This window comes from Mauremys mutica, chromosome 9 (assembly GCF_020497125.1).
Source record: "Mauremys mutica isolate MM-2020 ecotype Southern chromosome 9, ASM2049712v1, whole genome shotgun sequence".
In the NCBI taxonomy this organism is placed as follows: Eukaryota; Metazoa; Chordata; order Testudines; family Geoemydidae; genus Mauremys; species Mauremys mutica.
In genome coordinates, this window is record NC_059080.1 from 39,593,020 (window position 1) to 39,609,608 (window position 16,589).

The 16,589-nt window shown below is 45.6% G+C and overlaps 1 protein-coding gene across 2 annotated transcripts in view; it reads right to left on the minus strand.

Moving 5' to 3' along the window:
- GABRA3 (gamma-aminobutyric acid type A receptor subunit alpha3) overlaps positions 1-16,589 on the minus strand; it is a 184,328-nt gene that overhangs the window by 100,123 nt on the left and 67,616 nt on the right. For both annotated transcript variants that reach the window (XM_045030614.1, XM_045030613.1), the window contains one exon: positions 5,855-5,986. In XM_045030614.1, coding sequence (XP_044886549.1) covers positions 5,855-5,943 — 89 coding nt within the window. In that variant the 5' untranslated portion in view covers positions 5,944-5,986. The remainder of the gene's footprint in view (positions 1-5,854; positions 5,987-16,589) is intronic.

Below are 16,589 nucleotides of genomic sequence, written 5' to 3' on the forward strand. Positions count from 1 at the left end.
TCTCTGACAGTTTCGCTAAGCATGCTGGATGAAGCCACCACCAGCTTGGTATAATGATTACTAGCCTAGCTAATCCCTTACCACCACAGCTAGTTAATGACAGGACAATCTCACAAGGTTCAGAGGAGCACCCCCAGAGGTCCATAGGCCTATATGAACTTCAGCCAAACTAGCCAGAGATCTTGGCTTAGGAAGCAACAAGAAGGGGCCTGAAAGCTCATGAAAACAGGCTCTCATGAGAGACCTGTCATTTGCTGGAAATACAAGAACAGCATCTTCTCAATGTATTTTAGTACTTCTAGTCTGAAGCAGGAAATGCAGAGCCCGGGCAAAATGGAAGAATAATGAGGGGAGGAATGGTGGCTAGCATTTTCAAGACCAATTGTATAGCATGGGGTTTGGTTAGAGGGTCATACTTTATATTACAGATACACTTATAAATAGTTTATAAAGGGCCAATAAATGATAAATAATAGAGCTGGTCAGGAATTTTCCATCTCAATGCCTTTTTTTGTTGTTGTTGTTTATTTTTGTGCAAGTGAGGTTGACAGAAAATTCACTTTGTGCAAAATCTAAATTTTCCTGTGAAAAAATTTGATTTGACCAACATTTCTTGGTTTTGTGTCAGGAAAAATCAAAATGCAATATTTTGTGTAGGGTCAGGTCGACACATTTCAGTTCATTGACCCCAACTGAAATGTTTCATTTCAGGTCTGTTTGACACCAGTCTGCGTTTGCTTGTGCTGTTGCATACCTCGTGGAGTATTTGAGTGCCCCAGTTCTCCTTTTTGAGACAGGCTTCCTGGCTAGACTACATCTCCCATGATGCACCACAGGCTCCAGTCTTGTTGAGTTGGCATGATGCATCATGGCAGTCACATGACCATGGTATATCAGAGATTTAGTCCAGCCCATAGAGGAGAATGGGACCTGAGGCATTTGAACTATAACTCCTATAAGGCACTGTGACAGCTGAAAGAGATACAGAGTATTGTCCATCCACGCCAAAATGAAATGTTTTTTTCTGGAAAGTCAAAAGGTTTTGTTTTTAATCAGAAATGTCAAAACAAAACATTTCGTATAATTCTTTTGGAGCTTTCCATTCTGTAAAAAATTAATATATATTGACTTTTTGTACAGATTTGGTACAAAACAATTTTTAAAATATCCATGGGACAGAAATCTGATTTTCAACTAGGTCTAATAAAGAGCCATTTTTAATAAGTGGGACTGTAATAGTGCAATTGGAATAATCCCAGAGGTTGCTTAACCATGAGTTTTAACCATCTGTCCCACCTTCTGCTGATGTGCTTATAACCATCTAGAACTCATGAAATGTATATTTGTATCATGCTAACATCTATTAATAATTTATTATTGCTTTATAAGCTATTTAAAAATGTAACCTTAATATAAAGTGTGACAGGAGAGCATTTTAAGAGCAGTGCCTGGCAGAGGTTCACTAGTGATTGGCAAACTCATCTTGTCTAATTTTGAACCCGTTTTGCTTTGTTTGAGGTTTGAGATTTTGACTCAGACTGGAACACTGTGGAGTTCACATCTCGCTTAGAAGACTATGTGAAAAAGCAGCACAGCTGGGGAAATAAAACTTTCAAAGGAAAGAATCAGGAGCATCTCTATGTGGAACCATATTTGGGGCATCTGCTTGATCCAGCATAGCTTTGGAGAGGGGCTCGTCTATCCTTAATATAAAGCAAAGGCTGCCCTTTGGCTAGGGAAAAACAATGGGACAAATTGATCCTTCTCCCGCCCTGACCAAGTGGGACTGGAGGGTGCAGAAATAATGAATGAAAGGAGAACAGATGAACAAGATCAACACGTGGCCAACAGAATGTGAGATGATGACATGCATGTGTGGGACAGAGGTGGAGTTAGGACCTGAGAATATGCAACGAAGGGGCAATGGAGAGACAGTGCTATGCCTGCAACCAGAAGGGCTGCAAGGTCAGGCAGGAATGCTGGAAGGATATTTATGGTTCATGCCCTAGCAGTGAGTGGTATGGAATACAAGCTGCTTCATATTGACTGACAGATCAGTGGGACTCCACATGTATCCCCCTTTATTGTGGTCCTAGTTGAGACAAATCACAGGCTTCCCATCATCTTGAAAAAGGAACCTCCAGGTGCTATTCCCTGGGCTCTAACTTCCAGCTCAAACCCACACACACCAGTTCTGGGCCCCATTTCCTGTTCCACCCACGCTGGCCACATGGGGCTGAATGTTCCTCTGCTAGTTAGCATGACTCAGGTGTTTGGGATGGGGATGAAGATAGTTCCCTGGACATTTGGTTTTACAGCCATGGAGGCCAAGTGTAGATTTCTCTGAATTGGTCTTGTTGGGCTGAAGAGGTCTGAAAAGAGGGGAGGGCAAGAAGTATAAGAGTGTGGCATAATGGCAGGTAGATCAGAGGGACAAGCAGCTGCGTAAGAAGAGGTGACAGACCGTAGGATAATGCCAGGTCAGAGTGAAATGGAGGAAGATTTGGGAAGATGTGGGACAAAAGAGCATGGGCTAATGCCATGTCAGTGTGGGTTGGAGGGGAATTGGGATCTGTAATGAGACCCAAGACAAGGAGAGAGAGAGGACCAGAATGTAGAAAGGCTGCTTATAGATAGCAAGAGTAACAAGCAGGGCCCCTTGCAGGTACAGTGCAGGCTGGCTTCCAGTGTGGCTCCACAACTATCTACTATCTAAGTAACTACTTTCAGCACGGTGTAGAAGGACTTCATGACAAATGAATGCCCAGATTCCCAGGTTAGAGACAACAGAAGAACAAGCAGTTCATTTCACTGCCTTAATCTAAATTGCAGTGGCTCTTGCTGCCACCCTTATCACCAGGGGCCTGTCGGTGTTTCCTTTACAATGAAAACCCTTCCCTTTGTGCTGGGTTTATCTTGGGCAGGGAATGGAGATGGAATGAAAGTTCACATTGGCAGTTTACTGCTCCCTACTCACCAGTGACAGCTGTGATGAAAGCACTGAGGTAGTGCAGTTGGAGGAATAGCAACTCAGCAAGTGTTCTGGCTATTGCTCCGAAGCCCATTTACTGTGTCAAAGAACAAAACGAAGCCTTTCTTTGCAGCTTAGAGAGAAGGGGGGTTATTGCCTCTCAGGAAGAGTCGAGCAGTTTTTAGAGGGAGATTTTCATGTGCAGTAAGGGAGAAGGAGCCATTTTAGCTTGCAGGTTTAACTGCAGCAAGAGTGTGCATGTGTGTGCACAAGGGCATGTATGCGCATGTAGGCATGCGAGCACCTCTCTCTATGTTTACACAAGTATGTGTGCACATGTAGGTATGCGCTTGTAAGAATGGGGCATGGATGTATAAGTGTGCACAGGGGTGTGCTTGAGTATGTGCAAAACAAATATGTATCAGTGCATGTGTACATTTGCGAACGTGTGAGGAGACTGAGTATGCAGAAGTGAAGGCATGTGGCAGGTGTGCACAAGTGTGTGTGTGTGTGTGTGAAAAGTGTGAATAAATGTGTTTGCATGCTTCTGTACACACACAAAATTATTAAATCTCGTGGGACCATATTTCCCTATGCTGAATATGGGACACCTGGTAAAATTACTCGTATTAAAGCCAGTTCAATGGCAATCAGTCAGAACTATGCAGTACAAACATTCAAATTAACATCAGGTTGACTGAGTCCCCATTAAAAAGAAACATTGCGTAGTTGGAATCTTTTTATTTACCTTCTTATCTTTAAGGCTTTAGGGTTCACACAGCGAGGGGTGACACACACACCCCTGCCTCCCCGCACACACACATAGGGAGAGGTGACACATACACACACTCCCGTACACCTCTCTCATACAGGGGGTGACCGACCGACCCAACCCTCTCTGCCCAGCATTCTCTGCCCTCCATGCCTGGCTGGGCCCCCAGGATAGACCTGCCTCTCTTGGTACCCTGTGTCACATCTTCCCGAGGCAACATGTGGATGGGGGGCATGCGGGATCACATGCCCCCTAGATTTCTGCCATGGTTCACACCAGAATGTGGCCAGCAGCAGCCTTTCGGCGCTGTGCGGAAGGGAAGGGACAGGAGCTGCTTCCAGCTGCAGGGGGGGAAGGGATGACCTGGCCAGTGTCTTTGTAGAGCTCATTTCCCCCCACCCACTTCCCCCTCCCCGCTGGAAGCAGCTTGTCCCTTCCTGCCTGCACAGTGTTGAAAGGCAGCTAACACCTGCAGACTGCTGTTAGCCACCAACATAACCCAGCCGCCTCCTGTCCCCCGGCTACAGTACAGGCAGGAGAGGATTAAGCGCTAAGGATGCATTGTGCACCAGGGCCCAGAGAACCTGACTGCAGGGGCTTCAGTGAACCCAGCCAGAGAGAGGCTCACAGGGGAGGATGCCTGGGGACAGAGCAGCCCCGCACTCCCTGGGGGCAGGACTCAGGACAGGGGAGAGGTGGGTGAAGAGAGTGCTAAGCCCCTGCCCCGGGGGTGCTGTGGAGCCTGCAGGTTTGGGGCATGAACAGGCTAGAAATCACTTCCCCCCCATGTGCCACTCCAGAGCTTAGCTGAGGGGCGGAGAGGCTTTCCCGTGCCAGTGCTGCGTGGGCTTTGGCTCATGCAGGGCTCGGCTCCTCCTGGGCACCGTCCCAGGCCAGAGGGTCTTGGGCTTTCCTGGGGCGCCTGGGTGTGGGGTGAGGAGAGACAGAAAATATGGGACAATTTACCTGTTTTTAACAAAAGTCGGGACACCTGCTTAAATACAGGACTGTCCCTTTGAAAATGGGACATCTGGTCACCCTAATTAAACTGAATATTGCTGCCAAAGATGGATGTGGTATGTGTGTATATATATATATATATACATCCAAAGGGATTTTTACTTGGAGATCTCCTTATTCCACATCACTGCCCACATGGACTGTGCTGTGTTGGGCCTTCCTAGGAAATCATCCCTCCTGACTTTCTGACTGTCAACCACAAGGGGTCACTTGGGAGGCACAGCGGAGTGTTATGCTGCAATTGGACTACATAATGATCTGATTACAGGTGGCCAACTATGGACAAATGGACTCTCGTTTTCTCTGTTCAGAATAATGTTATGAATGCAGGAAAGCAAGCAAGGTTAGGCAGTAGCATCCCAGATCATGGGCTCCTGCGCAAGTCCAAGAACCACTAACCAAGGCCAAGAACTCCATCCAAGATCAATGCATTTTTTTCATTGTCATTTACACTTGTAACAGTTAAACAGCTGAATCAATTCCATGTTTCAAATTTTGTGAAATAAATAAATAAATATAAAGCCTGGAAGCAATCTGCCAAGTTTTAGCCCAGAGCGAATTACTCATGGGCCAAGTTAGAAAATTGGTTTTTGTCATAAAAGTGCTGACATAACCTTAGCTATAGTGGCTTGAACAATGCTAATGTAATCTCAGTCACTCTCAGCTACAAGGGAGTGAATATTCCAGGGGGGGGCGGGAGTTGTTTTATGTTATGCTAGAATATTGCATGCAGACAAGGAAAACAGAGACTTGTGCAGCAGTGAAATACTGCATATGAGATGGAGGATGGTGCAATCAGCATCTTGGAAAATATTGCAGAAGACGAAATGGAGCCGGTGCTAGAGAGGGGGACATGGGAACCCTATAGCAAGGTTTTGGCAAGGGTGTGGGGAGGGAAGTGGACACTCTTCTGGGTTTATACTGGAATGCTTTAAATAAAATCCAGGGGTTGCCTTTTTCTAGGTTATATTGGAATACTCCACATGAAGAAAAGTGGGAGTTGGGGACCTTACACTCGAATATCCCAAGCAGAGCATGCGGAGTCCTCAGTCACCAGTGTTATTAAAACCCCCAGGTTCTTGTCATCTTACCCAGCTTCAGCAGGGAGAGCATATGCCATGAGCAGAATTCCAAGGCTAATGGTACAGAGAGGAACAGTTCCTGGGATGCTCAGCGCCATGTCCTCAAGACGCAGCAATGGAGAGTAGGAGAGTCTCTGAGACCTGCCAGGGTAGGGGGCGGGAGAGTGGAGCAGAGGACAAAGAAAAAGAAAAGAGATTTTACTCCCTAGCATGAAAGCTTGTCACTGATTTCCCCAGAAACTCACAGGTTTATCCACAATCCCTTCACAGCCAGCCAGGGCTGGGCTTGGGGGTACAATATAAATGCGGTTACAAGACCCTTGAGTTTTGAGACGACCCCAAATCAGTTCACGTCTGTGATGGACAGTGTCGCCCCAGCTACTACTGACAGCACTAGCATTGCTGACAACTCCTGCCTCCCAGCTGCCTATAACTAAGCCAGCTCATATGCTGTGCCACCAGCGAGAGCTTTGGCCACAAGAAGGTGCATCTGAATAGCATGAGAGGCAGTGGGGTCTAGTAGCCTATGAAAGCACCAGAGCAGGGGACAAAAATCTCAGCTCCCTTTGTGGCCTGGGCAAGTCACAGATGGGCATTTCCACACTTGGGTGCCTAAAATTTGTCACCCAAGTCCAGATGTGCTGAGTCCTGCAGTGCCCATTGAGGTCAGCACCTCTGACAATCAAGCCACGTAGATGCTAATGCCTCAATATCAAGTTAGGTGACTAACTTAAACCCAAGCTTGAAAATTTGGGCTTTAATCTCGCCATGCCTCAGTTTTTTCATCCGTGGAATACAGAGAAAAATGCTGACCTCGTTCACAGGGCAGCTGTGACTATTAGGGCAGTCAGTGTTTGCAAATACTCAGAGATAAATCTTAAACTCACCAGAATGCAGGCAAAGTCCCCTCACTCCTGGGGGGCTCACATGTCCCTGAATCCCTAAGCTTACTTGGACAACTGCCCCTTGCAAAACTCTAACCACTGGCAGCCAGGCAGGTATCCAAGCACAAGCAGCTTGGCTTCACTTCTGTAACAGGGAGACTAGAGGGGACAGGACCCAACTGAACCTTGCCCCACAAACATACATTTGACATCCAGCAGCAGTAGTGGTCTTTATTATTTGTACTGCAACGATATCCTTCATGTTATAGGCACGGTACAAAGATATAGCAATACACAGTCCCTGCCCTGAACATCTCACAAGCTAAGAAAACAAACAAGCAATTGAGGATGCAGGAGAGGGTACAGCAGATGATCAACCTTCCCTGCCTATCAACATCAGCACTTCCCAAATGGCCTTTGCCCTAAACATTAGCAGCTGGTTGATGTCTTGTAGGAATCATGGTAGAAGTGCGTCTTGAAGAGGTGACATTGGAAGGAGAAATGATCAGTGTCCTTATGGATCGGAGCAGGGAGCACTGTCTGTGACTAAGATGCAGCGTGGAAGGAAGCAAGATGGCAGCTTTGGGAGGAGCAGTAAACAGGGTGACGGCTGGTATCATTGGCAGGGGGGAGCGGCTATGAGTGGATAAGCAGAGTGGACAGAGTAGTGGAGAGCCAGTTTAGTTTGGGGCCTATGCCAAAGAAGTGTGGATGCCGGCCCCCAGTCTGATAAAGCAGCCACCTGCTTATGGCAATGGTGCATTAAGCTGCCTGCAGGCTCACAGCAGAGAGCCAAGTCTGCATGGGTCTGGCTCAGTGGATGTGGGGAGAGCTGAACTGAGGTGGGGGCCCACTAGGAAGGACAGGAGGACAGCATTAGTATGACAAACCGGGGGGAGATCCCTGAGCTGCATGCATGCTCCCTCAGCCCGCTGCTGATCCCACCTGCTTCTGAACAATACACTGAGTGGTACCAACTAAGCTCTGAAACAGAATGGAGAGGATGCTATGTACAGCAGTGGACCCAGTGGGGTATGCTCCCCTTCTCCCTGCTGGGGAATTCTTTGGAAACACCCTGTACTCAGTGCAAGATGCTGCATTCCAAAGTCACTAACCATGAGCTCTACAGAAACACGAGGCCCCCAGTCAAAGTAATCTCTGACCGGGGTGTTTTACCAGAGAGGGGTGACTCCATCAGACTAAAGGGAAATCTCCGCCTCCCCCCAACACTCCATTTAGTGGCAGAGATTTTGCACCCAGCTCCAAGAGCTTCCTCCACTAAGCCCGTCGCTAACAGAGACCTACATGACACAATAGGTTAACGCCCTTTTGGAGGCCAGAACTCACACCTGACCTGGCTTATGAGTGGAGTGAGAGCAGTGGTATCAGTTTAGTAGCTAAGTATCAGAGGGGTAGCCGTGTTAGTCTGGTTCTGTAGAAGCAGCAAAGAATCCTGTGGCACCTTATAGACTAACAGACGTTTTGCAGCATGAGCTTTCGTGGGTGAATACCCACTTCTTCGGATGCAAACAGTTTAGTAGCTAATGGACATTTTTTCCTCTCTTACCACCAATATTACTGACATTTGTATGGTGGTTCCTGCCTGTTTAATTAGAAATCTAGGGGTCTTATCAAAAGAGGAACTATGCAATCAGAGCCTCATTTCCAGGTAATTTGGTACTATCGTAGTGAACTGACAGGCCAGGCCTACACGGATGGTCTCACATGCTGGCTGCAAGTTGTTGGAGCACGTTCCTTTCGTGTCCAGATATGACCAGTGCAGTTCACATAAGAACATACATAAGAACGGCCATATTGGATCAGAGCAAAGGTCCAATTAGCCCAATAACTGTCTTTACTACCAATTCAGGTGGATGCTTTGCCAGCAATAGCTCAATTTCCTAGTGCAGACAGTGCCGTTGAGACTACAGGAGATAGCCTGGCACACCACTCAACCTCTCCTTCCTTTCGTTTGTGCTTGATTTTTATTGGGAAAGGTGAGGCGTAAACTACAATTAGAGCTGTTTGTGGTCCTCAATCTAGTAAGGCTTTTTCCTGAAGGGAATGGAGAGCGAAACAGGGCCAGATCCTGAGAGTCTATCCATTTGACACTTCTGCATACATTTTCTCTGATGCATTGCTTCAACTGTTCTAAACAAAAGCAGGGGTCATGGGATGGATTATGCCTGGTGAGCACTGGCTGGCATTGGAGCTGCATTACCCCCAGGGTAATGATGGGCCAGATCACCCATGTTCTTATATCAACACCCATAAGCATCTGATCACCTCCTATGAGTAAAAATAATGTACAACTCAGCATTCTTTCTCCTTTCCTTGCTGGCACAAGGCAGGCTTAGGGGCTCTTTTAAAGCTCCCCATTGTTCCCAAGCCAGATCCATGGGCCATTTGGGATGGTTTGAGTGCACAGGAGCACGCCCGCTGCTCCCCCATGCAAAGGGACACTGGCTGGATCCCTCTGAGCACAGGGACTTTGACTGCACCTGTCCTTTTCACCAGGAAAATCTAGCTCTGTGTGAGGCACACTCTATAAATCCAGCAGTGATTGTCTGAATAGACTGTTTAATTAAAAGGATGGCAGGGCTGTGGGGAGGTGATTGGTTAAAGCACGTCTGTTTTTAACTGACTATGATGGGGATGCCAAGGTGCTAGCACCGAGGAGCCTCTTTTTGAATGGCTCTGTCTCTCAGGCTGTTTTCATGCAGTGTCTGTAAGGAGGAGGTGGTTTATAGTAGACTTTGATCCAGCCTGGAATAAGAAATCCATTCCTGTACAGCAGAGAGCCCTCTAGTAAGCATGAGCAGCCTGAGTGCTGCTGGAGTTCATCCCCACAACACTGTAATGCTAGTAATTCTTGCAGTCTGAATTAACCCTGCAAGGCACTGTCCACACGGAAGGTGCTTAAAAAAAATTGTCTGTTTACCTCAAGCCTTTCATAGAGGAAGGTTCCAGAGAACCTGACAAACTGATCTGCTTATTTTTATTATTACGTGCAAGGATCACTTTCCCCACCATGGTAAGAGAGAGAGAGAATGTGAGAGCTTCCTATTCCTCTCACCAGCAAAGGAATCTTTGAACTCACAAGCACCTGTGAGATGCACACAGAACAACCCCAACAACACAAAACACACACAGAGAGAAAACCTGTGGGACTCCCACACATACCTAGGAGGCATATATATATTATATATTTATATATTTATCATCAGGCCTTGCAAAGAATCTGCCACTCAAACCAAGTGTTAGAGACACATGGAAGCTCCCAAGTGTGGTTTCCGCACTACAATACCAATACAAAATACTCACAAAGGAGGAGGCATGTGAGGGGAAAAATAAAAAGACAGGGCAATATGGAAACAAGGATGCTCATTGGATTGAGAGTCGAGACCCAAACTGGTGCTGGTGACTGTGATAATTATGAGCAGGGTCCAAACCACCACTGGATTTAATTTAGCAAAAGCAAAAGCCTCTCAACAACCATTTCCCATGAACCAAAACTAATCCTGGTTCCCCCTCCCCCAGTAATTTCCCTGGAAGTGAGTCCAGGTAGAGTCTAGTTCACAACCACCACAGCTACAGGAGGCACACAGACTCAGCCACAAGTGTAACAACCTAACACTAGTCCAACCACACAGCAATTAGAGGCAGACACAGATTCACAACCACTGCAACAGCAGAAAGACTGACTCACAATCACAGCAACTGCCAACTCAGACTAACAACCACAACAGCACACGCAGTATTGGAAATCTGATGCTGCAGACTATACACATGATTGACAATGCTATTATTGTAGTAGGAAGAAAGCCTGAGACATAAGGCCTTGTATTAGAGGCCTGAGCTAAAGTAGTGGTCAAAACTTTGCTGATATAAAGCAAAGTTAAGTTGTGAGCAAGAGGCAGGACCTGCTCCCAGAATTTGGCAAGAACTGGGCTGATATTGCAGAAACACACATTCCTAAGTAGTGCTAGGCACAAGAATATATACGTAAACATATTCCAGAAGGGTGGTATCAGAACACCTTGATACCAACACATTCCCTAAAAATAACAGAAACATGCTGACCTATCCTAAAGATAAGGTCAGGATGACAGTGTAATGAATAGAGATGTACAAGGTGATGGGTGGTAACTGGCTACGTCAGAGGGTGTCAACTAACTACATCAGAGGGCCAGTACGTAACTTGTTTGTATTGATGTATAAAATGGAGCCTCAAAGTGAGTGTCTCTGTCTAGCCTAGGGAGGAAAAGAAAGTCCCACTGCTCACTGAGTTGGTCCATTGTTACCGGCATACAAGTATTAGTGGTTTGGTAGAGTCTCTGGGATACTAGTACCATGCTTTGTCAACAATAAAACCTGGGTGGGTGCCTTTGTACCTTAACAGATCTTGTGGTCATTGTGTGGTTCACACGAGGTCTGCTATGCCAGCTGTCTGCGCAAAGTTGGGACAGCTGGGAGACACACAGTCAAACATCTGACCACATTGGTGACCCCCCGACCACTGATCTGGGAAGTAAGCAAGCTGTCCTCTGTAATAATTGCATCCCAGAAACCAAAAACACCAAAAAATATCACACTACAAAACCACCAAAAGATATCAGTATACAGTGAAGAAACCCCCAAGCAGAAAGAAAGAAAGAAAGAAAGAAAGAAAGAAAGAAAGAAAGAAAGAAAGAAAGAAAGAAAGATGAAGTGCTTTATAAATACAAAACTGGCCAAATACACCTCAATCTACCATATATGAACAATTAATTTGGCAACTGCATAGAAACTGCTGTCAGATAAATTAAACTTGGCTACTTCGTAAAAGCAACTGTATTATTGCTTTATTACTGTATTATTGCTGTACTGTTGTATTATTGCTGTACATCATTTACAATGTGCATAACATTGCTAAACTGTTTAAACAACACACAGGTAAAGATCAACAAACGAATGGCAGCAAACAACACGAAGGCAAGGAAAAAAACAAATTAGTAAAAAAATTAAGTTACAGAATAACTGCTTATTGGGTAAACAAATTCCCTGATAGTATCAGTCACAATTTGGGATCAGTAAGGAAGGCACATGTTATTCAAAACAATCTTGTTCAGTGTCTGGGTACCAATAGTAAATCCTAACACAACAATATTCAATAAATTGGTTACTGTCCATTCAGTAGGTTATCGGAAAAACAGCATCCATAAAAAACAACTGAATCTATGTCAGCTACTGGTGTATCACTAAGCAATGCAACCAATCAAACAAAAAAGCTGGCTGTTCCTGTTTCCTACCCAGTAAAGCTTACCAGAGGGTAACAACCAGCAGTAAGGGTAACCTGTAACATGGATGGACAGTACTTTGTAGTAACTAATTACAAAACATTTATATATAAAGGCCTCATTTGTAATGTCAATGCTCCAAATGTCTGTTTTACTTCTCATATACATAGCACCATGGAACACACTGTAATAATGCCTATCCCAGTATTTGAAAACACTCAGCCTACTACTAATGATAATACAGGTGGTAACTGTAATTGCCCTAATAAGAGTGTATTGCCATCTGCAGTACCACAAGGGCCAAACTACAACCCCAAATTTAAAAAAAAATGCTTAAATATAAGGTGGTGTCATATGTACACACACAAACTATACATATATACCCATATACACTACAAATATATGCACCATATCCATATTACTCATGTATAGTAATTATTTAAATGTGCCACCAAGGGTCAATCATAAAACTACTTTCCTCAAAGTCCCTGGCCTAACATTCCCAGGTCCACCATAAGGAACTAAAAACAATTGAAAAATAAAACCTGTCCATTGGTCGTACAAAAAAATGTGCAAACTATGGAACAAATGGGGCATAAATGTATAAATGATAAATAAGGTACCCACATAACAGTGTTTAGCCCAATGAGTCATCTTCAGTCCATGCATTATGCTTTTCTGAAATGATGGGTAAACATCCTCCTCATAAAAAGACAAAAAGCGGTGGAATGTAGTAGGAAGAGAGCCTGAGACATAAGCCTGTGTATCAGAGGCCTAGTATGAGGCCTGAGCTAAAGTAGTAGTCAAAACTTTGCTGATATAAAGCAAAGTTAAGTTGTGAGCAAGAGGCAAGCCTTGCTCACAGCATTTGGCAAGAACAGGGCTGATATTGCAGAAACACACTTTCCTACATAGTACTAGAAGGATGGTACCAGGACACCTTGATATCAACGCATTCCCTAAAGATAACAGGAACATGCTGACCCATCCTAAAGATAAGGTCAGGATGACAGTGTAATGAATAGAGATGTACAAGGCGATGGGTGGTAATCAGCTACCTCAAAGGGTATCAACTAACAATGTCAGAGGGGCATTACATAACTTGTTTGCATTAATTTATAAAATGGGCCCTCAAATGGAGTGTCTCTCTCTCTAGCCTAGGGAGGAACAGAAAGTCCCTTCATTCACTGAGATGGTCCATTGTTATGTGCATACATGTATTAGTGGTCCGGTAGAGTCTGTGGGATATTAATACCGTGCTGCATCAACAATAAACCTGGCTGGGTACCTTCGTACGTTAACGGGTCTTGTGGTCATTGGGTGGTTCGCTCAAGATCTACTGTGCCAAATGTCTGCGCAAAGCTGGGACAGCACACAGGGAGAACACACATGCAGCCAAACATCCGACCACAATTATATATACATAAATGTACCTGTGAAACCAACTAGAACTTTTGGCATGCCATGCATCACTAACTGAAACCATGACAACCTTTTGGTGTGATCCTTGCACCTCCCTTCGCCTTCCTCATTCCTGTTACCTTCACTGATGTTATTGAGTTGATAAATAGGTGCTTATTCTTTACCCAAAGAGCTACATCTTCTATTTGCAAAATGCTACACACGCACGACGCTAAACAGATAAATGAAAATATCTGTACCTGTAATCCACACACCTCCTGGTTGTGGTGTTCTGTCCCCTCTAGTGGCACCAAGGCCACTTAGAGATTAATGAGTCTGCTACAACCTTCGCTAAGAGCCATGTGGCTTTCAGCTCAGGCAGTAGAGACTCATGCATTTAGCTCTCGAGGTCCCGGGTTTGATCCCATCAATGACCGTACTCTGTCGGTGTTAGATACAGATAGCGGTACAGTGTAATGCATACATATGTACACATAAAATGTAAACAGCCATGGATACATGCACACTGAGATACTATACACCAGTGGTGGGCAGCCTGCCGCCCATCAGGGTAATCCGCTGGTGGGCCGCCAGACAGTTTGTTTACATTTGCATGGCTCCCCACAGCTCCCAGTGGCTGTGGTTCGCTGTTCCCAGCCAGTGGGAGCTGCGGGTGTTGGCCGCTGCTTCCCACAGCTCCCATTGGCCTGGAACGGTGAACCGTGGCCACTGGGAGCTGCAGGCGGCCATGCAAATGTAAACAAACTGTCTGGCAGCCCACCAGCAGATTACACTGACAGGCCGCAAGTTTCCCTATATGCATATACACTGAATACCCAGACTTGGTACATCTGAAATGTACGTATGTGCAAAATGAATATACATTTAGCTCAGAGACATGGGAGCAGGAGAAAGTGATGGCAGTAGTAGGTACTGGAGGAGTATTTGAAAGGCAGGATTATTTACTATGCTATCTGTCTGGGTGTGTAATTATGCCAGGATTCGGTCTGTACATTGTGCTACTTTTTGTAAACATTTGGCAGGAATACACCCACAGATAAAGGGCTGGGCTTATTTCTTCAGAGCTGAGCTGGAGCAAAACTGAGGAGGAGGAGGACTTGAAAGGAGAGAATGAGAGAGGGAGAGAGAGAGGAAATGAGAGAACACTGAAATAGGAAGAGAGGAAAGGAAAGTGGGGATGCAGAGAAGCAGAATGAAAGTAAGTCTACAAAATGGAGAAGGATGGGAAAAGAAGGAGGGAGTAAAAGAGAAATGTATAGAAAGAAGGGGACTGAGAAAGAATTAAGGTGGAAGGAGGGAAGTTTCATGACATATTTGTCAGAAAAGACACAGAACCAAAGAAAAACAGAGCTCCCTAGATGCTGACCTATCTGCACAGTGGTGCGCAGAATGTACCTGTGCGTATACACATGCTGCGCTTTTTACCATACGGAAAAAGCAAGAGGAAATTCCAGGAGAGGTGGTGGAATCTGCAATCAGACCTATGTGCCAGAAGGTACCATGTACAGCCCAAGCACCAGCAACTTCTCAGATCTCCATTTGTTAAGAGAATTGGACACCACTGTGCTCACTTGCCTCTCCTGGTTTTGTGTATCAGGAGGGAGGGGGAAAGCAGAAATTGGGTATAGTCTGGACAGGCAATCAGGCACTGGGCACGCTCTGAAGGACAGGTAGATAGAAAGTCTACAGGAACAGCAGCATCATTTTCAAAACCATTGGAGATCCTTTAGGTTGAAGGCTCCTCCTTTAGGGCAAAGAGGCGGTTAAAAAGCTACTCTGAAAGGCCAGGACTGCATCCATAGCACCAGCATCTTCATCCATCTGTAGAACCACCTCACCCTGACTAATCCCATTGTCTGGAGTGGGCACGTGCTTGTCTCTTGCCTAACTTATCTCCTGACAATCTAGGACCCTGTTAGTTCTGTCTCTCTCACACTCTTCCTTGAAAAAGATGAGGTGGCTGGGTGATGGATTAAAACAATTGTCCTCTATGTCACCAGAACAAGATCAGCCTTGGTGAATTGTGCCAAAGAATCATTGCTCACTGGAGGGCCTCAGCCCATTTTCTCTGTCTGAAGACACCACCGCACGAGCAGATAGCTGGCAGACTCAGCAGGGAGGCCAAGGATCTAACTGGCCATGGGATTAACTGCTCATTCACCCCTAGGGTGGTTTCTCCCAGCCAGGTGTACAGAGGAAGTGTGGGGGAAGCTTGCACTGCTGCTGCTCAGACTGTGCCTGCTCTGTGGGTAACAGATTTCAGTGAGTAGGCTTGTCAATCCAATGCTTAACAACATTATTCCTTTTAACAGGTCCATGTCTCAGAGCCCAGCACCTCAGGGTGCCCAGGTCCAGAACCCCATATCCCCTGCCAACCCCCCAGCTTCAGAGTCCATCAGGCCTGGCTGGTGGTTGCGTTGGTTCCATTCTCTCCTCTTTCCTTCATGCACTATCTCACTCTAGAAACATGGCTACAAGATTATCCCAGTCCAGAAAGTTTGTATATCCCATTCTTGACCTCATGTCCTACCAATGGCTGCAGTACCTCAAGCCCCGAGAAGCCTTCTCTTTCCTCTACCAGGCATGAGATGGTGTATATAGTAGAGCCCTGCAGTGGGTCTGGGATCCCGCAGAACCTGCTGCCATAATAGCGGGAGCCGGTAAAATGTACTTTTTTGCAGGTGGGATTGGGTGGGCAAAAAACAGACTGTGGTAATTTGCAGGAAAACACTAAATTTCTCATCAGTTTGCCACATAAAAATTGTGTCTAATTCTGTTTCTGTATATATGATCGTGACCAACCAATTTTGTTTTGGTTTTTTAGTAGTATGGGAGAATTGGTGTCTCTTGCGAGATCTAAGGTTTTTGCAGATCGGATCAGGATAAAAATCAACAAGAAACAATGCAGGAGTGGATATTGCATGGTGGGACAGGAACGAGATTTAAAAAAATAGTCCCACTCAGGGCTCTAGTACACAGGACTGCATAATAGTTAATTCCCAGGAATGTCCTGTAGCACCTGTACCATCCAGATCAACTAGAAGCACTATAGTGTAGATGCCTCAGCCTTCGAGGGTTAATCACCTTTGCAACACAGCACTTGCAATAGCTAGGACACACTGAGCCCTTACTACTCGGCGCTGTGTTTTGCTCTCTCCC